Source organism: Phyllostomus hastatus, unplaced genomic scaffold (assembly GCF_019186645.2).
Source record: "Phyllostomus hastatus isolate PE091 unplaced genomic scaffold, TTU_PhHast_1.1 phas_contig_524, whole genome shotgun sequence".
Classification (NCBI taxonomy): domain Eukaryota; kingdom Metazoa; phylum Chordata; class Mammalia; order Chiroptera; family Phyllostomidae; genus Phyllostomus; species Phyllostomus hastatus.
In genome coordinates this window covers 15,126,715-15,154,195 of record NW_025333900.1, presented here as the reverse complement: position 1 = coordinate 15,154,195, position 27,481 = coordinate 15,126,715, and the positions used below count along the sequence as shown (strand labels likewise).

The 27,481-nt window shown below is 36.3% G+C and overlaps 1 protein-coding gene across 1 annotated transcript; it reads left to right on the top strand.

Annotated features, from left to right (window-relative positions):
* Window positions 1–356: 356 nt before the first annotated feature.
* CDC7 (cell division cycle 7) lies at window positions 357–27,481 on the top strand. Its single transcript, XM_045847098.1, has 12 exons — window positions 357–466; window positions 1,165–1,342; window positions 9,349–9,432; window positions 10,780–10,915; window positions 14,325–14,418; window positions 14,503–14,645; window positions 15,564–15,816; window positions 16,466–16,561; window positions 17,281–17,459; window positions 18,264–18,346; window positions 20,518–20,667; window positions 25,727–27,481. The coding sequence occupies exons 2-12, from the start codon at window positions 1,228–1,230 to the stop codon at window positions 26,116–26,118; spliced, it is 1,725 nt and encodes a 574-aa protein (XP_045703054.1). The 5' UTR covers window positions 357–466; window positions 1,165–1,227; the 3' UTR covers window positions 26,119–27,481.

The following is a 27,481-nucleotide window of genomic DNA, read 5'->3' as shown; positions in this document are numbered from 1 at the left end:
TTTTAATAGAGAAGTAGGGCATTCAACAGAAAGAAGTAAAAGCAGGGAGTCAAAGTGAATCTCGTATGGATAGTGCCAAATGTCTTGTGCGACCACTGTTATGTTGGGATGTATTATGACTAGAGGACCTGAGACCTCTGTTCTTGAATTATCTTCTTTCTTGAAAATTGTGTAGGATAATTAACTTTACGGTTCACTCTACTTTTCAGTGAAGGATTACTCAGGGTTTTATTTCTGTAACCGCTTTTGGCTGGACACTGCCTCGGGGAAGTAACCCAAACCCTTTGCGCAAGCGCCCAGTAGCGTAAATTGGAGCGCCGACAGCTTCACACTGCGCATGAGCAACTAGAAGCAGCCTGGCGGGAAGTGTTGCGCAGGCGCGTTTGGCAGACTCACCAGGTGGGGCGCTCCTGGAAGCGGCTACCCAGGCATCTGGGGAGCCACAGAAGTTGTATTCCCTTAAACCGTGAGTTTCCAGTGGCGTTCCATGGCGCGGGATTGTGAGGGATTAGGAATGGATTACGGATCGTGACTTCGGTTTTATCTCAGCGCGGTATCCCTGACACACCTCCTAGGATCCCGCTGGCCTGCGGCGGGAAAGTCTTGCGCCTGCGCACTAAGCATCCCGTTCGGTCTCGGGTCTGAGAGTGTAAGGTCCTTTCCAGCTGATCTCGCGGTCAGCGCGGCCGTAGGGATCCCATTCATTCCCAGTTGCCTTTTTCCTTCCGGCGCTCGTGACCTGTACGGTATCAGTTCTCCATCAGCTTCCATGGGGCCTTGGACCAGCTTCCTGGCCTTCCTTTTCAGTAGACAAATGATTTCCTCCTGTCCTCTTCCTCAGGTCAAACCACTCTTCCCACTAAGGGCCTATCCCTGGCCCCCAAGGGCCAGAAGCCTGGTGCTGGCGCAAGGATGGTCCCGGACACGCACGCGGAGGCTCCCCTGACTAGAAATTTCCCTTAGGGCCCTCCGCTGATATTTCTGGAAGATCAAAGTGAATTAAATGGAATCCTTAAAAACGGCCTAGATTTTTCTTACTTTGGGGGATTTTAACATATGGTTCATTTTTAAATGTTTGCCTCTTTGGGGGCAATGGCATATTTTAGTGCTTGGTTTAGTGAGTGATTTAAACTTCTGTCTTCTCCGGTATTCTAATGTTCACAGCTGCTTTGCTCCCCCTGTGGACATGACCCCTTAGCTGGCATTTTGCATACCAATTGTTTTGTGATGGAGTCGTCTTTGGGAATTCAGGTGGATGAACCCATGGATTTTTCTCCCCTGTCTGACCGTTTGCAGGCCGATGGCTCGTTAAAAAAACATGAACAGAATTCTAAACTATCAGGTATGTATGCAATTTTAAAGATGTACAGGCAATTCTGTAATTTCGATTATTTAAAAAAAAACCACACAGAACTTCCTGAATCTTAAAGTGAGTTGTATGTATAAATAAAAGCATTTTTACAAATCATTAACGGTTCCTAAGATCTAGATTTAGAAATGACATGGATTGTAGTCCAGCTATGTTATTTTTACAGAGGAAGTTGCTTCTAAATATTAGTGATTGTCTAAGAATGCAAAATTTTGTTGATACCCAAACTAGAAGTTCTCTCCTCCTAGATCTGTGTTCTTATGTCTACTCACCACATTACATTAAGCTTGGATTTAGAAATTGACATTAGAGGGATTTTCACTGAAGTATTCAAAAGCAATATTCAATGACAAAAATATATGAAATGTTTATAGCAATAATAAAGCACTATATCTCAGTGTACATCATGCATTGTTATTTGGCCCTAACCCAAACATTGAAGTGAGGAGAAGGTCAAATAATTCCTGATCTTATACACTAAAACGTACACCTTTATTCCTGCTCCAGCACAGTGCCTGGGACATAGTAGATATTAAATATTTGACAAATAGAGGAGTTCAAGTTAACTACATTTTTTTCTAAAAGGTAGCTAAATCTTCTTTTCCATCTTTTTCTTAAGCATATTTAGTGCTTGTCCAAAAGATACTAATTTTGAGTATTTGTCCATTTGTCCTTATGTATTTATATACACACACATGCATATATATACATACACTACAAAATAGACTTTGACCCTATCCTGGAAAAATAGGATATCACATGCTTTTGATTTCTGACTAAAACTAAACTCCCTTGTCAACAGGAGTACCCTTTCTGATGTCCCTATTTTTGGTGATGAAAGCCACTATTACTCCATTTATTTAAGCTTGAAACTTTAGAGTAGTCTTCACCTTATGCTTTGTATTAGCTTCCCATATCCAGTCATTCAAATTTATCTTTTTTTTAAGTGTGTGGCATTACCTCTTCTTCCCAATCCTACTTCTAACACATTAATTCATTCCCTTACACTTTGCTCTTGAATTATGACAAATTTTCTTACCTAAACTTCCTGCTTTTACCTTTTTTCTGACCTGTAGTGCATCTTATACATTGCTGCTAGACTAATCTTAAAATGCTACTTTCATCCAGTTTCATAGATGATGTCCCTCTTCCCTTCCATTTTCTTGCAATTACCTGTTTTTCGTGGTCCAGCTTTCCCTTCTTTCATTTGACACATAATATAGTAATACAGTTATTGTATTATTTTTCTTGTATTGTTCAGCACTCTGTGTATTTTGTCCCTTCAATTATACTATGAGCTCCTTGAAGGCAGTTAATCCTGTAGTTCATCGTATATGTTGTGCATTAGGCAGAATGTGTGAGTGGTCTTAGCATTATGTTCAGGGGAAAGCTAGTGTTCTGTCATTTTTAAGATGTTGAAAAATTTTTTATACGGTTATAAAAGCTAAGGTTATATCAGAAACATAACTTCAGTGAGGAGAATAAAGCTGACGGGGTCCAGGCATATAACTGTCACCTGATCTAATGTGATTTACTTTTCCTTGATGGAATTACTTTTGAATGATGGGACTGTTTCTATATATTCTCAGAATCTAACAGTCTTCAGCATACATGGTAGGTGCTTGAAAATATTGAATGAATGGTTTAATGCAAGGATATAAAGTAAAATACTTGGTATAATGGGTGAATAGCATGGCCCTTAGTTTTGGAGTATTTATCAGCTTTTTATAAGTTTTTCATAAAAATTATACATCCTTATTGAAGAAAATTTAGAAAGTGTAGAAAACCAAAATGAAATACTATCATACTATCCAAATATTGCCATCATTGTATATTCCTTTTAGCCTCCTGTGCATACAGATACATATACTTAAAAATTTTTTTTCTAATCACAGTTGACTTACAATATTATATTAGTTTCAGTGTACAACATACTGACTTACAATGTTATATTACTTCTAGTGTACAACAGACTGGTGAAATATTTGTATAAATTAAGAAGTGAACATCCCAGTGAATCTAGTACCCATCTGACACCATAATTCCTTATGCTGTACTTTATATTCCCATGTCTATTTTTTTTTATGTTTACCTGAGGATATGTTCATTGATTTTACAGAGTGAGGAAAGGGAAAGACAGGGGAAAATCAATGTGGGAGAGAAACAGCGATGGGTTTCTTCCATATGCACCCTGACCAGGAATTGAACCCACAACCTACGTATGTGCCTTGACTGGGAATTGAACCCTCTGCCTTTTTGGTGAATGCTTCAATCAACTGAGCCACCTGGCTAGGGCCATGACTGTTTTTATAACTAGCAACTTTTGGGGATTATAGCCTGTTTATTTTTAGTCTTATTTTTTTGCTTAGCAATATGTACCTTGAATGTGTGTAATTAAATACACACATTGATTTAGGATGACTGCCTATGTTTCACTACATAGTATACTATAATTTATTTAATTGCTTTTTCTTATTGAATCACCACTAGATTGTTTCCCTGTTAAAAAAAATACTGCAATGAATAAAGTACCTGGTGGAGTATTGGACCAAATGTTTTTTTCATTCTTTTTGGAAGCCTTTAAAAAAAATCCATATTCCAAATTTAGCAAGTGCTAAAGATCTACTCAGTGAAAGAATGAATTATAATGAACTACACACACATACTAGGTGTCTCTTCCATACTGTCAAACTGTACTGGAACACTTGCTTTCATTGTGTAGTATGCATACTCTTAACCCATGATTCTAAAACTGGTTATAGGTACTGCTTTGGTTTGCCTGGAACAGATGTAGTTTATGCTTGTTGTTATAGTATAATTATTATCAGTGCCCATCTTAACTCCCAAGAGTGTCTCAGTTTGGGCTAAATTAGATGACCCCCCTAGTTATAAGAAGTATATATCAGGCAGTACAGGAAGCCCCAGAATAAGCATGATATACATTCCTGGAGTGTCATTTATATGATAAATATTTGTTAAGTATCTACTATGTGCAAGTACCCTCCTGGATGCTAGGGATAAATTATGCATAAAACAGACAAAATTAATGCGTGTAATCCAGCGGAAGGAGAAAATAAAAGAAATAGAATGTTCAAAAGTGATGAATGCTTTGAAGAAATTGTAGAAAAGAAGGGGAGACAGGAAGTATTGGGGAAAGCGATTGTGATTTTAAGCAGTTGGTAAGAGAAAGCTTCAGTGTGGTAATATTTGAACTAAGACTTGAAGTTGGTGAAGTAGTGAGCTTTACAGTTATCTGGGGAAGAGTATTCCAGATAGAGTAAACGGGAAGCTCAAAGGCCCTGCGATGGGAGTGTGACTAGCGTTTAGGAATAGCAAGGAGGTCATTGTGGCTGGAAGTGATGCCAGTGAAGAAGTGTGGGGAAAGGAATAGCTGTTTTGCTTTTGTGTGGAGCAAAGTGTGAAACTATTAGTGGGTTTGAGCAAAAAAATGATATGGTGACTTAGTTTTAACAGGATCACTTTGGTGGCTATGTTATAAAACTAGGCCAAAGGCCAACAATGATGAAAGCAGGGAGCATAGTTAAGGAGGCTATTGCGGTAATAAAGCCAACTTGGATATATTATGTAGCAGAAAAAACAGAAGCCTAGACCTTCATGTATAAAATACACTTAAATGATTTTTTGTAGCTTGTGGACTGTTTATAGTCTTTCCTCCGTCCTCAAAGTATATATATTTAGTGGTCTCTGCCATTAGTATTTTCTGGCTTTTGACATGAATGTTCTCTTCTGGTGTCTGCTTTCATCTCCTTCAGAATTTGAGGATTTTTTGCATTCATTTTGATTGTCAGGAAGTTTTACTGTGGTTTAATAGTGTCAAAGTTTTCTGTAGTAACAAGAAACCTTAATATAAACATATTTAGAGTTTTGTAAAGGTAGGTAAGTACATAGTGAGTAGTTTTATGGAAGCACATTAAGTTTACGTAGTCATTCATGTGACTTACTAAATATTCTTATTACATACATTTTCTTTTAATTTTTTTAAAAGATTTTATGTCTTTTTAGAGAGAGGAGGAGAGGGAGAAAGAGAGGGAGAGAAACATCAGTTGGTTGCCTTTTGCAAGCCCTCAACTGGCAGGCTGGCTTGCAACCCTAGCATGTGCCCTGACCAGGAATTGAACTGGTGACCTTTTGGTTTGAGTGATGACTCCCAACCCACTGAGGCACACCAGTCAGGGCTTATTGCATATATTTTCTTTCTGGTGATTCTAACGGCTAATCAGTATCTCTAATTGCCAGCTCATGCTTATGCAAGGGGAAATTCCAGAATATGCAACACATGGGAAAACTGTAGACTCTTATAGCTAGAAAGTAAAGCTCATCTAATCTAAACCCTTTCTTTTACAGGTTAAGAACCGAACACTCTGTGGTTTAATGATAGGAGTTAAATCCAGATCATTTAGATACCAGGCTTTCTTCTATATCAACGCTGTCCAGTAGAAGTTTCTGTAGTAATAGAAATGTAGAATAGAAGTTTCTGTGTTGTCACATGTGGCTAGTGTGACTGAGGAAACTAATTTTTAATTTAATTTAATTTAAATTTAAATTTGAATAGCCACATGAAACTAGGGGATGGTGGCAACTCTGTCATCCTACTACAAATCTTTTGGTGTGGTTAATCATTGTACACAATAACAACACATGCACATAAACACTTCAGTACCTTTAATAATAAAAAAGACTACAAACAAGGTTCCTAAAATATTTCATTGTATCTAAACATCACTGAGTGTTAGGTACAGCATTTTGTGTAATACTCAGAAATGCTGCCAGTTGTACTATGGCACACAACTTTCCTATCACCTAGAATTTTTTCTTTTATACTTTTTTATACTTATATACTTAGTATTTTATACTTATTTTCTAGTAAAAGTTTTTTTTGGACCTAATTAGACAAATAATTGTATATCTCAGGTATGGACTTAAAAAGGAAAATAGCCCTGGCTGGTGTGGCTCAGTGGATTGAGCACTGGCCTGCAAACCAAAAGGTCACGCAAAGGTTCTGTTCCTGGTCAGGGCACGTGCCTGGTTTGCAGGCCAATGTTTCTCTTCCTCTTTCTCCCTTCCCCTTTCTTTAAAAAGAAATAAATTAAATTTTAAAAAAATAAAAAAGAAAATAAACTTTCTAGTTGTGTCTCTTCTGGGTCACTTTTTGTATGCTGAGTTATTTATTTATTTTGCCCCTCACAATATTGTTCTCTATACATTACTGTTGCAGAATTTCTTTTGATGAATCCATTTTTTTTAAAGCCATTGTTAATGGGTCTTTAAGAAGAGCCCAGTTGTTTGGACCATGCCTACATTTGATTTCTTCTTCACCTCTACTGCTCTTCCCTACCACCATTTGGCACGTAAGGGATAAATATGAATGCCCTGTATGGCTTTTTGGATTTTTTGAGTCACAGACACCTATTTTGTTAGTTTTGATGCTAGCCAACAATTGTAAGTTCAGAGTTGTTAAACTGTATATTAGAATCAAAGAAATGTACTCTAAAAAGTACTATCGAATTGAAAGACACCCATATAGTACTTTTCCTGTGGCTGGAATTTGAAGCTGGTTGAAACTGACACTCATTAGGAAAGGTTCTAATGGACACTGGCAACTGGGACTGTTACAAAGCCTACTTTTCCTACCCAAGCCATGGTTTCGGTTTCTTGAGTCAAGTAGTGTGGTAGCTGATGGTGAGGTAGCTCCTACTGTCCTAGGCTTCATTCTATGTGACATCTAAACTTTAGGGTCTTTTTTTTTTACAGCTATCTCTGAATTGCCATAAGGATGGTAATCATTCATCCATTCAACAAATGTGCCAGGCACTGTGCTAAGAGCTGAGTGTACTGTGGTGAATTATATAGACAGGGAACTTTTATTGTTGGAATTTATATTCTAGTGGAGGAGTCAGACAGCAAACAAATAAATAGGATAATTTCATAGTAGATAAGTATTCCGAGGACAATAAACAGAAAGGTGTGAAATGGGAGAAATGCTAATTTACATAGGATGTCAAAGGAGACTGACAACTGAGCCAGCCACATGAAATCATAGGGGAAGAGGATTTCAAGCAGAGGGAATAAAATGATATGAGCAAAGCCCATTATGAAGTAATAATGTTAATAACTACTAACAACAATACTAATTATCATTATCATTTATTTAATATTGACTATGTGCCAGGCATTGTGTTAAAAGCTTCTCTTACATTATGCAAGTTAATCCTCACAGTATCTCAGTGGCATGGAATCTCTTATGATCCCCTTTTTTATAGATGGGGAAACTAAGGCTCACAGAGATAAGCTGTGTGCTCAAGGAAGGCCATACCAGCTGGTAAATAATGGGACCTGGATTTTAACTTAAGCTGTCCATCTCCAAAACTGTTACTCTTAATTACTGTTATATTGCCTCTTGTAATGAAACAATGAAGCTTTTCCAGCCCACCGATGAAGCAGAGGAGGGGATTGAGGGTAATTTAAGTAAATTTTCCTATTTTTCTAAGTGAGCTGATATAGTGGAAAGAATATTGAACTAACCTATTTATTCCCCAGCTCTTAATGTTCTCCTAATCTCTCAAATTATCCACTTGTCATCTTCCTCTTTAAAAACTCTATGTGGAAACTTGGATTCTCTGCCTTTCCTTTCCTTGGCCGCATTGAATTTCATTATCTACCCCGTGCTACTCTGCCAACAATAATCTATGCCTTTTTCCTTTTCCATGTCTTTGCATACATAGTTCCTTCTTAAAATAAAATGCCTTCTTCCACATTTTCTACTTGGTGAGTGCTTCAAAATACAGCTTAAGTTTCTTTGTACCTTCCAGAGTATTCATTTTTCTCCCCCTTTCTACCTAGTAATACATGTGTTCCTCTATTATTACATTTCTCATCTTGTATTAAGAGTAGGCTTTTAACATCTGTCTTCACTAGAGTAAGCTCTTAGAGAACACGGGCTGCACCAAATTTGTTCATTTTTCAAAATATGGCCTTTGCAGAGCATTGTTTAAACACCGTGTTTGTTAAATGAATGAGTCAAGAGATTTCGCCTATACCTCTGAGAATTTGGGCATTGTGATTTAACTTCCCTGAACGGGGTTTCTTTGTCTGCAAAATCAGGGTAATAGTTTCTGTTTTGTCAATATCACAATGCTGTTGTGAAGATCAGGAAAGATAACACATTGGAAGTGCTTTGAAAATGTCTTTAACTGTTACACTGTGTGGAGTATTATGATAACTTAAAAAGTAGCTAATGCTTGGCCTAGATATTGAAATAAAATCTGATGACTCAAGCATATAAATTCTTTTTTGTATCCAGTAGTTTTTTACATTCCAGTAGAATTACATTCTCTATTATTGCCTCTCCTTATTTTAACTGTATCTTTTTGTAAAAAGTTTGTATTTTGTTTAAAAGTAGCAATTTATCTGCTGTCAAGGGTAGAGGATACTGTTGGTAATAGGACAATTTTTTAAAAAAATATTTTTTGACATTCCCAAGAGTCTTAGTAGACCATCTCTCCGAGGGAATACGGTGAATATATAATATGTAAAACCTTTCCCAAGCCAATAAGGTTTTATATGCTTGGGGGAAGGAAATAGTTTTTAAGAAGATTGCATTGTGTCCTTGTCATGCCATCTGGTGATCATAGCACACATTGTTTAGTTATTTTTTTTAATTTAGTTTCTTCATTGTGTTGTACTACAGGTAACGGCAATGTATCTGTCAGGATGTTGTAATTCCAGGGTAGTAGAAATTCTGTGTGTGTGATTCTGGGACTTACTCAGTTTTGTCTGTTAGTTCAAGAGGTATATGTGAGTTATAGTGACTTGATGGCTTTTAATTATTCTATCATGATTGCAAGGCTTCTGCCTGTTTATTTGTAACAATTCATGTTTTAGAATTTATTTAATTGAGTTGTAAGTATGTAAAATATTCTCTCATTAATTGTAACTATAAATTCTTTTTTCCTTGGTAGGTGTTAAAAAAGACATTGAGAAGCTTTATGAAGCTGTCCCACAGCTTGGTAATGTGTTTAAGATTAAGGACAAAATTGGAGAAGGTAATTGGGGATATATTTTATTACCTTTTAAACTTTTTTCCCCCTTGGTCTTTTTTCTGTGTTTAATTTTGATGTTTATTATTATTTCTTATTAAAAAATATACTCCTTTTTAAAATACTAATACCATGTTTATATTACTATATTGTTATTAGTAATATAATGGTAACAGCTCCCCCTTACCCCCCCGAAAGAATGACAGAATAAATATTTATAGTAAAATGAACAGTCATATTTTAATCTTTATACTTTTGTGTATATTACTAATGATAATTATTAAAAATGAAAAGCTTAAGGTTCAAATGGGGAGATTTGATAAAAGCAAGCCAAATTTTTTCCTCTTTCTCTATTGCCATTAGGTAGAATTTTACATTGTAACATACATGAAACCTAAGATGGCAAAATGATTAAAATAAATTGGTATAATATTTATAGGATAGTCAGTATTAACATAATACCATTGATTGAATGAAGGGTGAATTTGGCAGACAGACATGAAGGGAATGAGAAGATAAACGATAATAGAGTTTTTTGATAGTTATATAGAGAAATGTCTAAATATTAAAAAATTTCCATATACTTCGTTGCTTGCTTTTCACAAGGAAAAATACCAGAAGAGAAAAGTCAGTGGTGGCAGAGAAATTAGATGAGATGATTTGGGATATAAGAAGTAGGCCTTCACACCTTTTTTCATTCTCTTTTTTGAACACTGACTTAGTGTGCAAAATCTTTTTTCTGGAAAACAATGGTGCCCTAACAAATTTATAACTGTTTCTGAAATGGGGACAGGAGGAGTGTGTCCTAAGGCTAAATAAGTTTGGGGACTCTGGTGTGTGTAGTTGTTCCCTTTCGGTTATTCATGATGAACACATTAAAGGCTCTGGAGAATTTTGTAATAAAAAAAATACCATCAATGTTTTAACTCAATATTTCTCCAGTTTACTTGATCACCAGATCTTTCATTTTTTCTCTTTAGTTTAATGCTAAATTTAAAAAACCAGGTGTTTTTGTAGTTTTTTTTCCCCGTAAGACTACTGTCATCTCCCACATCTTAAGAAAGCAATTCCAAATGACAGTATGACGGAAAAATACTTGTTTTTTCAGGACATGATGCTAACACACTCAAACATTCACGTTAGAGCTTTGGTTTAATTAATGCTGTATCCCCTACACAACTGAGGACAATTAAGACTGTATTAAAAATTGAAAATAAGCTGTATTCACAGATGTGTTTGCTCTTTGTGTTCATTGTTATTAAAATATGGGTTCTAAACAGTTTTTAATTTTTTGGCATTGTTTTAACAGTTTTTAAAATCAAATATTGAGAAACCTAATAAATTGTTTTACAGGCACGTTCAGCTCTGTTTATTTGGCTACAGCACAGTTACAAGTAGGACTTGAAGAGAAAATTGCTCTAAAACACTTAATTCCAACAAGCCATCCTATAAGAATTGCAGCTGAACTTCAGTGCCTAACAGTGGCTGGGTAGGTAATTTAAAGACCTTTTAATGAACTGCCTGTATATAATTTTTAAGGTTTTTAAGTAGCTACCTAATGGGGGTAGTAATGTTGTCCATTAATTAAACATATTCCTCAGTCAGGTGTTTGCAATTTGCTAGTACTTTTCCTCTAACCTTGGAAAGGTTAGTTAAATTAATACTAATTTTGGTGTTGATTTTGCTTGAGGCTGAGCTTGACTTCCTGTTTTTTTTTGCCACTTTTTTCCCTGATCTTCCTGCCAAATCATAAACCTTGGCATCGTGGTCTAGATATTTTTTTAAAATGCGGGGAACTCATGTTTCACATCTCCTCTGCTATAGACAGCCTCACCTCATCATTTATTTTGAGCAGCAGAATAAATTTTAACATTTTCTGGTGTGTCTTTCTCATTGGTCTCTCTGCTAGTTCATTCTTATCAGCATACGGACATGATCAGGCATCTCTTATTTTCCTGTACTGCCACCCCACTTCCAGCTGCTCCATCATTTCTTTGTTCCCCTTGGCCGTTGGACTTCTCAGAAATTATCTCCATGTGCTGTTTTCACTGCCACACCCCCCTTTCAGTGCACTTAGATGTGGCTGCTCTTCTCTGAGCTAAACTAAAACTCCTTTAGGTAGAGTCAACCATGACTTAATTTGGCCAGTTCCCGTTTCTGTTCACATGAACTCTAGGCAGTGTTTAACGTAATTGATTCGAACCTGTCTTTTGAGTTCTATACTGTCAAGTCTTTTTTTCTTCCTGCTTTATTTGGACTTTCAATTTCAATATCCTTTGCCAGTTCTTCCTCTGCTACCTGACCCCGAAATGTTGGAGTTACTAAGTGCTTGGTCCTGGGCTTGCTTCCTCTAGACCCTTCCCTTCCTGGACTCCAGGATCATGTACTTCCACATGACTTTAAATATGCAGTAATGATTTCCATAAGTATATACCTAGACTCAGATATGTAAACTGGATTTTTATATATCCACCTGCCTATTTGACATATTCCACTTGGATACCTAATAAACACCTCAAACATAATATGCTGAAAACTAAATTTTAATCCACCTTTGCCTACTATAAAAAAAACCATATTGCAGCAACTGGTATTCACATGCCCATCGAAGTGAATGGCACCACCATCTCTAGCCAGTTGCTCAAGCCAAAAACCTTGTAATCATCCTCAGTTTCTCCATTTTTCTTCTAAACTGCATTCAACACCAAGTCTTGGCCATTTTGCCTCCAAAATATATCTAAAAACTCATCCACATTTTTCTTTTTTCTCAACCACTACTTCAGGTAGTAGCCTGCCTCTCTTTCCTCCCTTAATCTCAGGGTTACAAAACAGCCAGAGTAATCTTTAAAATATAAAAATATGTATGTGAGTAATATAAATTGGATACTGTTATTTCAACCACTTAAAATCCTTCAGTGGTTTCCCAAGGTACTTTGAAAAAAATCCAACCTTGTGTCATGCCAGTCTTCCTACCACCCTCACTGCACTTCAGTTTTTTTAGTTTCTCGCATTTGTCTCAAGGGCTTTCTTACCTCAGGGCCACTACTGCCCATACTGTTTCTTCATCCCAAAGACCTCACAGTGCTGACTCCTCTTCTGAGCCAGAGTGGCACCACTTCAAAGAGGTCTTTTCTGAATTATATTAGATTCTGTTTTTTGTTGTCACAGCACCTTTTGATCTCATTTAAAACTCTTATAATCTGTTGTTATTTGTTGCCTTGTTTATTATCTGATGGTAAACTCAATGAGGACAGAGGTGTTCATTTTAATTCACCATTGCGTCCCTAATATCTAACATAGTATCTAGCAGCTAACAGTGCCCATTAAATATTTATAGAATGAACAAGCTTATTTCTTTGTTTCATCCTTCCATTTATTATAGAAGACAAGAAAATGAGGTGGCCTTCCTAAGGCATGATTGCATACATTCCTATACCTTGAATAAAATCACTTCTTTTTCCACACTTTAAGTATCTCCCTTTACCACTTTTTCTTTTCCTGTACTTGCATGCCAAAAAAAATCTTTATGTGATCTTGCTTCCCTTTTATCTTCCACACTGATTTTTCTTCTTTTCTTTGCCAGATATTTCAGGCAAATTGTGTTCTAATTATTTTGTATTCTCGTTTCCCTCCTTAAATCCTTTTTTACCTCTTCCTTTCCACTTAACTTGCTCTCTGAAAAGTTACTGGTTAATTCCTCTTTGCCAAATTAAAAGCCCCCCCTCTGCTCTTACTCTCTTTGACCTCCATGCTGACCACCCCTTCCTTCAAAACTCCTCACTTGGCTGACATCACTATCTGGGCTTCTGCCCTTTCCTCCTTGCTTTGCCCTCCAACTTGAGACTTTTCCAAAGTTCAGTTTTCTCTAGTCATTTTCACCATTTTATGTATCATTTTTCTGCAGTTAATGTCACTGACTTTTCACTTAAGATTTAGTCCTGTATCTAGAAATCTTTATCAACATGATTAGGTCTTGGTTTTGAAACTTCTTTTTCTGATTTCTGTATGTTTTTTATTGGTATTCATGTTTTACTCACTCAGGCTGAAAGCCATGGAAATCAACTTTACCTGTTTTCCTCATCTTCCTCCTCTTCTAATGAGATGCATTGTAGCATAGTGGTTAAAAGAGCATAGATGGAGCAAACTTCCTGGATTCAAATCCTGGCTCCATGGCATACTGGTTTAATGGGGAACTTCCGTAACTTCTCTTTGCCTCAATTTCTTTAGAAAAGGGGGAGGAAATGATATCACCATTTTCTTAAGGTTGTTGTGAAGATTAAGTGAATTTGTTAATAGATGTGAAGTGCTTAGATTCAGAGCTTGGCATATAGTGAATGCTTAATAAATGTTAGCTATTTCAAAATTTACTTATTATTCATACTATCTTATCTGCTACTAATCTTGTTCTTTTTTAAAATTATTTTTTAAATTTATTTTTAGAGAGAGGGGAAAAGAGGGAGACAGAGAGAGAAACATTGATTGGTCGCCTCCTGCACGCCCCCAACTGGGGACCTGGCCTGCAAGCCAGGCATGGGCCCTGACCAGGAATCAAACTGGTGACCTTTTGGTTTGTAGGCTGGCACTCAATCCAGTGAGCCACCAGTCAGGGTGTTAATTCATTTTCATTCATCTTTTTTTCACCCCTCAATTAAAAATAATTATGTCATGTTTGAATTATTATAGTAATCCTATAAATGGTGATATTTTTGTTTTTTAAAAAATCTTTATCTTGTACAAGTCAGTTAAATATATATACTATCCTATATGATGATAGTTTTAAGTTAGTCTTCTAGCATTATTTATGCATTGCTAGAATTGCGTTTTAAAAATATAGGTGCAAAGGTTTTGGATTATTTGACCTTTCCTCTAAAGTTTACTGTGTTTTTTTTTTTCACTAGGGGGCAAGACAACGTCATGGGAGTTAAGTACTGCTTTAGGAAAAACGATCACGTGGTGATTGCCATGCCATATCTGGAGCATGAGTCCTTTTTGGTAGGTTTTGATACTTCTTGGATTTTATTATCTAAATATTTGATTGAAAAAATTTTTATGACCTTATTTATAACTTTATTTTAGGACATCTTGAATTCTCTTTCCTTTCAAGAAGTACGGGAATATATGTTTAATCTCTTTAAAGCCCTGAAACGTATTCACCAGTTTGGTATTGTTCACCGTGATGTTAAGCCCAGCAATTTTTTATATAATAGGCGCCTGAAAAAGTAAGTATGGAAAGTTACCAGAAAATACTTACGCTTGAATGAGTTTGTGCTGTGGGATCCATCTCCTACACATAGAATATACTGCAACAACCATGCACAGATTTTTTGCCTGTTTCAGATTTTTGTTGTGGTCGGGGAAGGGAAGTACTGAAGAAGATAAAGTATTAGTAAAGCAGTGTACATCATTAGAGGTTCCATGGCTTATTGGAAATGGTATTCAGTTAAAAAGAAACTTAGAAAGGGTCTAGTCCTTTTTGACCTCACATATTTCTTTTTATCTCTGGGCTTCATTTTTGTTTTCTGGTGAGTGAGGGGATTAGACACAAGATAGCCAAATTCTTGTTTTAACACTAAGTTCTGTGTTTATATCTTTTATGATGATTATATGTATACATAGAGGCATTGAAAACTTATGTATTACTGTTCATTCACTGGATCATATTAAGTGTGGTGAGAAGAATAGAACTATAACTTATTTCCTTGGGCCTTTCTACTCCTGAGTTTTATCTTAAATTTTCTTTAATTAAATCAGATTTTAAATCTCTGGTTTTAATTTTTGTCTTTTAAGCTTGTTTAATTAAAAAATATTTGCTATGATAACATCTCTGGCACCTTCAAAGAAGAAAGGATTGTGTTTATATCCTGCATTCTTTGTCCACCTTATCAGTATGAGCCACTAGAAAAGACAAAAGATTCATGTGTGTGTGTGTGATATCTTTCCTTAGTTTTCAATTCTCGTTAGCTATTAAATTTTTACCTTGTTTGTAAAATTTATTTTTATTTTCTTTTTTCAAGAACATTATAAATTCTTGGTCACCAAAAGACTTATAGTTTCTATATGAATGTAGACTGAGTATATTATGATGTTACTAAGCTTTAATTGTTATAGAGAACTAAAAACTTACTTTTGTTTCTTAGGTACGCCTTGGTAGACTTTGGCTTGGCCCAAGGAACCCATGATACAAAAATAGAGCTTCTCAGATTCGTCCAGTCTGAAGCTCAGCAGGGAAGTTGTTCACAAAATAAATCGCATGTAATCACTGGAAACAAGATTTCGTTGAGTGGCCCAGCAGCACCTAAGGAGGTGGATCAGCAGCCCACCACAAAAACTTCTGTTAAAAGGCCCTACACAAATACACAAATTCAGATTAAACAAGGAAAAGATGGAAAGGTTCTACCTCTTTTATTTCTTAAGTACTAACAGGGTTTCAGAAATGTACTTCTTCAACCAACAGAGGGAGATATAATACTAGGACAATACTTGCAATTTAAAATAATTTTTACATTTGTTAAATAGCCAATTGGTTATATTTTTTCTAAGATTTATAATGGATTATTTTCCTGTTTTATTACTTTTTTTGCTTTCCTATTTTAAAACTGAAGTTTACCTGGTAGATTTTTGATGTCTTTGTCATTACAATTACATTATATAACAGAAATGGAAAATAATAAATTTTCCCTGCATGTTTTAACGTTCAGATTAATTATCCTTTTTATAAGAAAGCATTAGTTACAGGGGAAAAATTCTGAAGTGTCTATCTCCATTTTAGCTGCACAGCAAAATATAACATCCATGCAGGTGACTTTTGCATTTTTTTAGTTCTGTATATTGGTGGACTGTGATAACATTGTATGGGTGTTAAGAATTCTGTCTAGACTATTTTCTCCTTTCACAGAAGTGTTTTGGTGCCTGAGAATGACTTGGATGCAGCTGTTTTTGTTTCATGTCACTTAACTCTTTCAAAACTATGGCAGAGTACAGCTGGCAGAAAGTGTTACAGATATAATCCTTATTTTCCTTGTTTTTGTTGGTATTGTAGGATGGATCTGTAGGCCTTTCTGTCCAGCGCTCTGTTTTTGGAGAAAGAAATTTCAATATACACAGCTCCATTTCACATGAGAGCCCTGCAGTGAAAGTAAGTAATGTAGCTTGTTAGTGCATTCATCAGCTAGTCATACACTGAAGAACATTCAGGGAGTGGCTAGATTAGCATTTATTAGGAAGTTTTTAAAGTAGAGTGTTGCTTTGGCAGAAGGTATTGCTTGCTTTGAGTATCTAGTCAACACTTTTGTCCAGGGTTTTGGGTTTTTTTCCCCAAAAACTTCTGGTGGAATTTTTCATTAGCTCACTAGTGTTGCTCTTTGTCTAAAGGAACATTTGGATCATTAAGGCCTTTTCTCTCACTGGCTAGAATGTGAGCTCCCAACAACTAACACATTTCTGACTCAGTTGATAGTGTAAAGATGTTTGTAAAGTTTATAAAATTGTCACCAATGTTGAATTATTTTAAATTGACTTAAGATATCCTGTCATGGCTAGCTAGCATGAGCAACAAATTACAACTCTGATTTTAGCTGATGTAATTGTGCAGTTTACAGTCCTGAAATGGAGTTAGACACTAGAACGTAACTTACATAAGTCAAATATTTACCAAACTTGGAATGATTAGTAAATTTTAATACATTTATTCAACAGGAAAACCTAAAATACCTTAAATGTTTTAATAGACAAGTATTTGTTTATAATCCAATAGCACATTCAGCAGTTTTAAAAGTTATGCATTTTGCTCTACTAGCATTTGAAAGCATCGTGTTAAATGTCATGAAAATATAAAATATGACTTTTCTTTTATAGCTTATGAAGCAGTCAAAGACTGTGGATGTACTGTCTAGAAAGTTAGCAGCAAAAAAGAAGGCTGTTTCTACGAAAGTTATGAACAGTGGTGTAATGAAGAAAAGCACCGGCTCTTGCCCAGCTAACCAGACCTGTGACTGTTATGCAACAGATAAAGTTTGCAGTATTTGCCTTTCAAGGTAACGTGCTTTGATGGTGCTGTAAAATCACCACCATGCTGCTAGACAAGATTAGAAATTGCATTGATTTTGCTAGTTGATTCATTGAGGAAAGTGAATAACATGGTCCCGTGAACTACACAGGCCCTGACTGAGAGCAGCACCGTAAAGAGCAAATGATAACTGTTGTCATATATGGTTCATTTGACTGCATGTGCTCTTTGGAAAACATACTTGCCCTTATATTTTGGTGGAGGAATAGTCTTTTTGGAATCTTAGAATTGTACAGTTTTCTTGTTGGTTTAATTTTTTGTTTTCTTTCTTTATTCCTGCCAATGTAGAATAACCAGATCTGAATAATAGAGCTCTTCTCCCACTTCCATCTCCAACTCTTTGCCACCTAAATTTTTCTTTTCCTTCAGGACATGGCTTTCTTGAGCCTTTCCTGATTAAATCAATAAATGAATTAATAGAGTATATTAGTGAATAAGTGTATTACTCCAAATAGTGAATTTTCATACCTCTGAATTCCTATTGAATTCTGTTTTTCTACTATGGCTTTTATTATCTATTACCTCTTCTTATATGTGGGAGTGACCTTAAAACCTTTCTGGAATAAGGCCTGGGAACTAGTAGAAGATGGTGGAGAAAGATTCATGGAAGCAAAATTTAGGATAGTCATCGCATCGGATTATCATTGACTTTATAATAAATTCTAATTATATAGATATCAAGGCAGAATATACTATGAACCGAATGGAGAAGTGTTAGTTTTGGTCTTAAATAATTTAACGTAACTAGAAAATTCTTCATTTTGTCATTAAGGCGGCAACAGGTTGCCCCCCGGGCAGGCACCCCAGGGTTCAGAGCTCCAGAGGTCCTGACAAAGTGCCCAGATCAAACTACAGGTATGCTGCACTGGAAATACAGGACCCAAATGAAAGCTATATTCTATTTTATGATCTTACCTGTTTATGATTAATATTCTGAGCTCTTCTGCTTTTAATTATGTAAGTGGTTCTACAGTGCAGTATTCACATTTTTAAGGACAATACTGTTTATTGAAGTTTCTAATCCTAATTTTTTTAACGATTTTTAATAGATCACATTTTTCTTATCTATTTACAAGATGATTTTACTAGGAATTTTGTTAACATCTTTGTGGGGGAATAAATTGTGTTTAGTAGTCTTTGCTAACCTAAGATTTGGGAGAGTTTTATCTGTTTGCCTAATACCTGAGAACTTTTCTGTGATGTGCATGCAGTTGTGTGTTTCATTTAAATTATTTTTTGTTATGAAAACACATAATAGCATTAAAGATGTTTTTGAAAAGTAAGAAAGTTGTCATGGAGCTGATACCCAGAAGCATCCTATTGAGTAATGAATCCTACTGTTCACTTGGATTATGGATGTTAAAGAAATGCTTGTATTCATTGTGTGTATTCTGTGTTTGGTGGTGATAGAAAAACTGAGTGAAGCTGTCTGCTTGTACTCTAGTTAGGACACATTGTCAAGTAATCATAAAGTAACCCAGTGAGTGTGGTTAGAAAACTTTATACAGTATTTTAGGGCTACCTAACTTTCCTTACCTGAAGGGGTTTTGGAAGAAAGTTTATGAAAAGCGAATCTCTGAGAAGACAGTGTAAATTGGGATGGGCTTGGTGTTGAGGCATGAGCAGAGGAACCCATTAAATAGCACAGGGTAGCCACATGGGAATCAGAAGTTTAATGTGGTTAGAATGTAATGCAGAAGTGAAGGAGTGATGAGAAATAGACCTGAAAAGAGGCAGACAAGGCCAAGCCACCCTTGTCAAATGGCTTGGACTGTATCCTGTAGGTGTTAGGAAGTTATGAAGGGAAAGAGATGGTAATTTTTCTAGGTGGATTGTTCTGGCACGTGTGCAGAGAGGATAGATTTTGGAGAGTGGTGGCCTGCAGTGGTCCAAGTGAGAGGATGAAAGCCTGAATGAGACCATTAGTAATAGGAATGAAAAGAAGAAAGTGAATAATTGGAAATGCAGAGCCTAGTAGATAAGTGGGCATGGGATTTGGGTGTGGGGTAGTCAGGGGAAAGGCATCCAGGATGTTTATCAGACTCATAAGCCTGGGGGACTTGATAGGTACCAGTAACCAAGATGGAGAGTAAAGAAGCAGCAACTAATGTATAGAGAAGTATAAGGTTGGGGTGTAATTGGTTTGAGATATTTTTGGGATATCCAGATAGAGATGCCTAACAAAATGAAGGTAAATCTTAAGCTCTGGGGACTCTGCTTTGGAAATTCATCTGGGGGTTGTCGTTACATAAATGGTAGTTGAAGTCATGAAATGGATGGGCCAGTAAGGGAAAGTGTAAGGGGAAGAGGTTGGAGCTCTGGGGACCTCAGCACTTAAGCCTTCCGAAACCTCAGAAGGAGCAGGCAGAGGTGCAAAGAGAACAGGGAAAGGCAGGTGATACAATGGCCAAGGGAATAGAGAGCAAATGTGGTGACACTGGGAGGCCAACAATTAGGAGAGATGTCCCTAAAAGGAAAAAAAAATATTTTTGAACATGAGGCTGAGCTGGTCTTAATTTTAACTGCCAGAATTCTGGAGAATCAAGTTTCTCTGGTGAAAGGGTTAACACCTGGCTGAAGAAAACCTATGACTGTTCAATACTTTTCTCCAAAATGTACCATTTTTACTACTGTGATGTATAATTTTTAAGGAGCATCTAGATTTTTCCCAACATAGGTATTTTTGGATTATTTTGATCTTCTAAAATGTTTTCTAATGATGAACTTTCTTTTAAATTTACCAAGAATGCGCTCTAAGGAAAAAAAAAACCATTGTATTATGTATTAAAGATATTTCTGAATCCTGAAATTACATTAAAAGCATCTGGGGAACTTTGAAAAAGAATGGATGCCCAAACTCTACTCCAGAATAATTAAATCAGAGTCTCAGAGGGATTGGGCCTGGGTATCAGAATATTTTTAAGCTCTCAAGGTGATTTGAATGTACAGTAAAGGTTGAGAACTATTAATGTAGATGATAACATTTTAGATTTGGGGATTTTTAAAAAGTTTGTTTTCTGTTACAGCAATTGACATGTGGTCTGCAGGTGTCATATTTCTTTCTTTGCTTAGTGGACGGTATCCATTTTATAAAGCAAGTGATGATTTAACTGCTCTGGCTCAGATTATGACAATTCGTGGATCCAGAGAAACTATCCAAGCTGCTAAAACTTTTGGTAAGCAGTTTTATATTATAGAACAAAACAAATGCCTTTGATTCTCTCCTACAAATTACTGTGCTTAATAGATTATTATGAAATTCTCTTTACAGATAAACATTTGTATTCATAAAGTTCTCTCATGTTAGATAGAAATTTTCTCAGATGCTTAAAAATTAATTGCATTGTGTCAGAAAATTTTTCATCACTTCTATGTATCTGATTATTTAATCTTATCAAGCATACAGTGCTACACTTCTCCAGTATTTAAAGTTTAACTATATAATCTTAAAAGAAGTAGGGAATAAAATCTTAATTCCCTGTAGTTGTGATTTGATTTTATTGCATAAATATTTTAATACTATTTTTAGACTTATTTATTATGTCTTTTTAAGCATCGGGTGTTTGGGGGCCTGCTTTAAACAATCTTAGTCTATACTAACAAGTAAACTTTTAATTTATAATACTGTGTAATAAGGATGATAATAAAATGTGTGTTAGTTGTCAGTTTTCTTGGGGTTAGTGTAGCAGAGAAGAAAATGAACAGAACACCTTTATTGATGTAGTTGTGTTGTAAGTATACCAGGCGGGGGACCCCAAAAAACCCCAGAATTATCTTCTGGAGGGTGGGCCCCTTGTGGTGCACACTTACCCCACTAGGTGAGTGTTCTATGAACCTACCTGTATCAGTGTATCAAGCAGCTGGCATTGTTGTAAGAGGCCATGTTAGGCTTCAGTGAAATTTTTTTGAAGACTCTTCAGTGTGCTTGCCTGTTTTATCATGGGTGATTAATGAGCGCACCTGCCCACACCACACTGAGTGTTCAGTTTTTGACCCACAAAGCCATGCTCCCATGCCCCACCCTCCCTATTCATCCAGTCTTGCTCTGAGCAATGAAAAAAGTCCCCAAAGGGAAATGTTTTGCCAATGTGGAAGAGGTTAAACAAATAAACAAACAAACAAAACAGAAGCACTAAAAGGCATCAAAATCCATGAGTTCAAAAACTGTTCTGAGCAATGGAAAAAATGTCTCTAGGTGTATTGCATCAAATGAAGAGTACTTTGAAGGTGACTGAAGTTTAAACATATAACAGTAATTTTTTATAAGTAAATTCTGGGTTTTGGGGGTCCCCCTTGGTATATTGGACACAGGAAGTCATCTCCTTAGCTACAAAGTCTTGTAGCTCAAGACTGAACATACAGTGTACATAATAGGGCACCTGAGAATTATCTCAGCCTTGCTCTGGTCAAAACCCTGAACTCAAATGCCCGCCTTGTGTTTAATCACATTAATACTTTCCAAAGTGGATGGGTGTGACTGAGTCAGCATGTCACCACACAATATAAAACACCCCTGTGGGACAGAATTTCAATCAACCCACTTCAAGAGTAGCTTGGCTGCTTTGTGCCCAGGCCCAGGATCATCGGGTTTTAATCAGGGGTGCAGTCAGAATGATCTGATTCTGATTCAAGAAATACATATGTTTGGTGAAAGAACAGATGAGTGGAATAACAAATGTATTTCTTTTTTTCCTCTAAAATCAAGTTTTAAAAATTACAAAAAAGAAAAAGAAGTACATGTGCTTATCTCACCCCATCTGTTCCTGGAAAATATGACTTGGAAAAATATGATACATAGGAAGGATCCAGGCTTGTAGTTTAAAAACAATTTTTTTAAAAAAGTAAGAGATTTGGACCAAGACCCACTTCTAAGAAAATAATTGTCCCTTAGGTACCAGTGCTGTGGTTTAATTCACCAGACAAACCTAGTGGTGGCTTTAAAGAAAGCCTTGTAATAGAGGCTTATCAAGAAATGTTTCTGCAACAAAGTCAATCCAAAATTACACCTTTATTGCACCTGTAGAAGAAAAATTATTACTTTACCCTCTTCTGTGTCTTCCCACCCACCTTTCTCTGTGGTAATCACCTTAGTGTCGCCTACATCTATGACTGTATGGTTGTTTCTGCTTTTTGCTTAATTCTTTTACCTTTTTTACCATGCACCTCCCCTCTGACAGCTGTCAGTTTGTTCTCTATCTCTATGAGTCTGTTTCTGTTCTGTGTGTTAGTTTATTTTGTTCATTAGATTCCACATATGAGTGTCATCAAATGGTATTGCTCTTTCTCTGATTGGCTTATTTCACTTAGCATAATGTTCTCCAGGTCCATCCATGCTGTTGCAAAGGGTAGATTTTCTTCTTTTTTATGCTGTGTAGTACTCCATTGTGTGAATGTACCACAGCTTTTTTTATCCACTCATTTGCTGATGGACACTTGGGCTGCTTCCAAATCTTGGCTATTGTAAATAATACTGCAGTGAACATAGGGGTGCCCATATTCTTTCGAATTAGTTTTTCAGGTTTCTTTAGGTAAACACCCAGAAGTGGGATCACTGGGTGAAAAGGCAGATCCATTTTTAATTTTTTGAGGTATCTTCAATACTGCTTTCCACAGCGGCTGCACCAGTCTGCAGTCCCACCAGCAGTGCACTAGGGTTCCTCTTTCTCCACATCCTCGCCAGCACTTGTTGTTTGTTGATTTATTGATAATAGACATTCTGCTGACAGGTGTGAGGAGATAGCTCACTGTGGTTTTAATTTGCATCTCTCTGATGATTAATGATGTTGAGCATCTTTTCATATGTCTGCTGGCCATCTGTATGTCCTCTTTGGAGAAGTGTCTTCAGGTCCTTTGCTCATTTGTAAATTGGGTTGTAAAAGAAAATTTTAAGGAAACTAGGGTGAAGTAATACATACAAGAGAAAAGTGATCATAAATGGAAAGCAAGATTGATACCTTGGAAATTGTATTCTTATATGAGTTTGTTTATTCTCAACTGATTAAGAAAACTTTTATTTACTATTGAGTAACTCCATGAGAAATTTTTTAACATGTTTATCAGGGAACACCAAAACATTTTGTTGAAAAGCTAAATCTTCTCCATCTGTAGTCACAGTTATAATGAGGACCAACAGTGGAAATACAGCATCTGACACAAACACATTCCAGAGCTGGTGTCACGTAGGAGGCAAAGGCTTTTAGAGATGTATTGTGGTGGTGCTTGTTCTCCTATTTAAACAATGATGCTGTGTAGCGCTTGTCTTAGTTTGGTTGGCATGACTTCTGTAGTTATGTCAGTCAGATCTTACTATCACTTTTGATTGCAGGACTCAGAACTTTAGCAGTCATGACTGTATTATCCTCTGCGATTCAAAGAAATGACTTGCCTAAGATTAGCAGTGACAATGCTTCTATTTACTTCTCTTGTGTGTAACCAGCCCCAGTGTTCTCAACCATTAGACCGGGCCCCGTGATAGGTTGTCATTAAGTACCTGTTGAGTTGTGTCAAATAAATTCAAAAGTTGGCCCTGGTCGGGTGGCGTGGTTGGTTGGAGTGTTGTCCCCACACCAAAGGGTTGTGGGTTTGATTTCCAGTCAGGGCACATATCTATCTAGGTTGCAGGTTAGATCCCTGGTCAGGGTGTGCACAGGAGGCAACCAGTTGACGTTTCTCTCTCACGTCAACGTTTCTCTCTCTCTCTCTCACCCACTAAAATCAATAAGCATATTGGGTGAGGATTAAAAAATTTTTCAAAAGGCAAAATATTTTTTGATTGAATATTTTAGTTTAAATTATTTTCCCTGAATAATGAGTTCATTCTTTGGATATATAAAAAAATAACTTAGGCATATTGTGTACCTTGGGGAGATGCTGTAACATGTAGTGTTAATTATTTTATTACTTCAGAGTAGCCTATAAACTAAGGAATGAAACTATATGACTCTTCTCTGGCTATAATTTTCTAGAGAGAATATAAATGATAAAATAGATTTAAAAGTAAAAACAGATTGGCATGTATTCTCAACCAATGTAGTTTTTGGTAATTTGTTTCTTGTGTCTCGTCCCTGCCTACCACGCCACCTCTCCTTTCCTCCTGCCTTAGTCCGCCAATCCGGCAGTTAGATCCGAATGTGTACAAGTAACTTCATCTCATCCAGAGCTAGATTAATTAATTGTTTTAACAGTCAACATTGTTAACAAATACCCCCAAAAGGAACCTGTATGCTGTGCTACTCATTTAGAGCCACATTTCTAAGGGAATATAAAGCAAATATATTATTGCCTATTTGCATGCTTAACCTGTTTTTGCCTAATATGAATCCTGTTGGGAAATTGTTTCAAAGACATTTATATATTTAAAAACTGAGATCTTGTTTGTGTATTCATTTATTCAGAAATATTTATTGGGACTTTATGTGTACCAGATGTTATTGCTGAGTCTCTGTTCTCTTAGTACTAAATTCTAGAAGGAAAGACAAACAAATATAACTATCATGTATATCAGTAGTATTGAGAAAGATAAAAGGGGAAATGGAGTGAAGAGGGTGCTGCTATTTTGGATAGGTTGGTCAAGGACAGCACCTGTAAGGATGTGGTATTTGAACAATGACGTGAGAGGCTGAACAATGCCTCTTTGTCCAGGCCAACAGTCATTAATTGAGAACCTAGTATGTTCCAAACTTGTCTAGGTTATGGGGAATCAAAGATTAATAAGATAGTCGCTATCTTCAAAGAGCCCACAGTCTACTAAGCAAGACAGGCAAACATTTTATCAATTATAACACAGGATAGCTAAAGTAGTAGACATCTTCACAGGATGCAATAGAAGTTGAGAATGATTAATTCTTTGAGAGGGTCAGGCCTCACAGAGGTAATTCTTGAGCTGAGTGGAGTATCCTGGGCACATGGGGGAGAGCAGGGTATCCTGGCCAAGTCAGGAACCATGTAGTCAAATTCATATAGAAGCTGCAGCTGATTAAAGACTGCAGAAGGATACGACGAAGCTGGAGAAGTTGGCAGAGTCACGTGAGTCCTTATCGTAGTAAGTCACTCCTTTGTCTTACTGCCTACCACTTTATGATGTGACCTTCACAAAACACAACTTAACATAGCAAGTGGATACTTGCATACTCAGTATAAATATATCCACAAAGCAGTGGTTGGATTTGTGTACTTCATAGGAGAGATATTTCTGGTTTATTCAAATAATATGATATGTGTAAATTTCTCTTTTAGGCAAATCAATATTGTGTAGCAAAGAAGTCCCAGCACAAGACTTGAGAAAACTCTGTGAGAAGCTCAGAGGTATAGAGACTAATGCTCCCAAACTAACAGGTGATACACAGGGATCTGCTCATGACCCAACTGTTTCAGAGAAGACTGACCATAAAGCTTCTCACCTCAAACAAGTACCTCAAGCACTGCACTCAGGAAATTCAGTGTATAAAGCACACAGAAATGGCTGTGGGGGTTGTTTTGATGCGAACACTACGAATTTAGAAGGCTGGGACAAGGTACCTGATGAAGCTTACGACCTGCTTGATAAACTTCTGGATCTAAATCCAGCTTCAAGAATAACAGCAGAAGAAGCTTTGTTGCATCCTTTTTTTAAAGATAGGAGTTTGTGATTATTGGTCTTCATTTAATATTTGCTATTGGGTATTGTGAAGTGGAGTGAAAGAGTTCTTTGTATAACATAAGTTCTTCATTAGAGAGCAGGGTAAGATGGGTAATTTATTTTAAAATTTTAGTATTTGGTCTCTTGGCAGATTATAAAACGTGGATTAAGATTACTTGTAGTGCCCGAGATAGTTCTTTGGACTAACAACACGATCTTTGAGTTAGATCTACTCAAGGAGAATCAGCACTTTAGTTTCCCTGATTACTTGTCATTGCCATATGCAGTTTTAGCCTAGTACCTAGGGTTTCAAGGTGCAAGTCTGAAAATTAATGGGTGTGTTAGGGGTTAAATGAGCCAAAAGACTTGCCTTACTGGTTTCTTCAAACAATGAGCTGGTGCATTCCTTTGGAAAACTCAACCTGGTACTGGTACGGTAACCATTCTGTAGGTTAAGATCATTTCCTCTTCTAGGAACATATATTATACCTGTTATGAACACTAAAACAATGAGAAAATGTTGGGGGGCGTATATCACTTGAATTGAATTTATCCATTTTAAAAAGTATTTTGTGAATTGCCATTTTTTAAAAATGGTTTCTCTCTTTTTTTTTTTTGCCTACTCTGCCCCCAGCTTACACATTCCCCTTGGAAAGTATATGGTGCTTTTCATAAAGTTTCTGGTGCTTTGTTAAATATTGTATATGTTTACAGTTGGACACTTAAAATAATGCATACACTAGTTGATAATGGGAAGCCATAGGATCAAAGTGAAGATCGATAGTCCAAATTCTTTTTCTCTCACTGTGTATGCTTTTTTTTTCTTTTTTACACCATCATAGGTATAATTAGATAGCTGCTAAAAGGAAGAGTGAAGGCAGAATTGAGAATATTACTGCAGATTTTTCCACTGCCTAGAGCCCTCCAGATCTCTGTTTTGACTAAGTTGGTCCTGCTCAGAAAAGGTTGATTACTGGAGTCTTGACTAGGATGGAGAGAGAGAGATAATGAAGTAGGCAAAGTAGAAAAAGACCAAAGATAGAGGTTTATGTATTACTACATTCCAAAATGATAGCAATGCTAGCTTATCCAAATTTCTATAGGAAATAAGTCTGAGGATGTGGATTTGTTGAAAAGTTTTCCATTATTAGAAGTCATAGGGTATAAAACCAGCTTAGGGACATAAAACATTCTTTTTATTTTGAATGTTGAAGTTAGTATGTCTACCTACTCCATTTGGTAAGTATGGTGTATATAATATGTAAACCATTACCATTGACTTGCTGTGTGTTATGCTGTAATCTTAAAAACAAAACAAAAAAAACTAATGTTTTTTGATTTTTGTATGGTTAATAAAGTTATCCTTTTATATA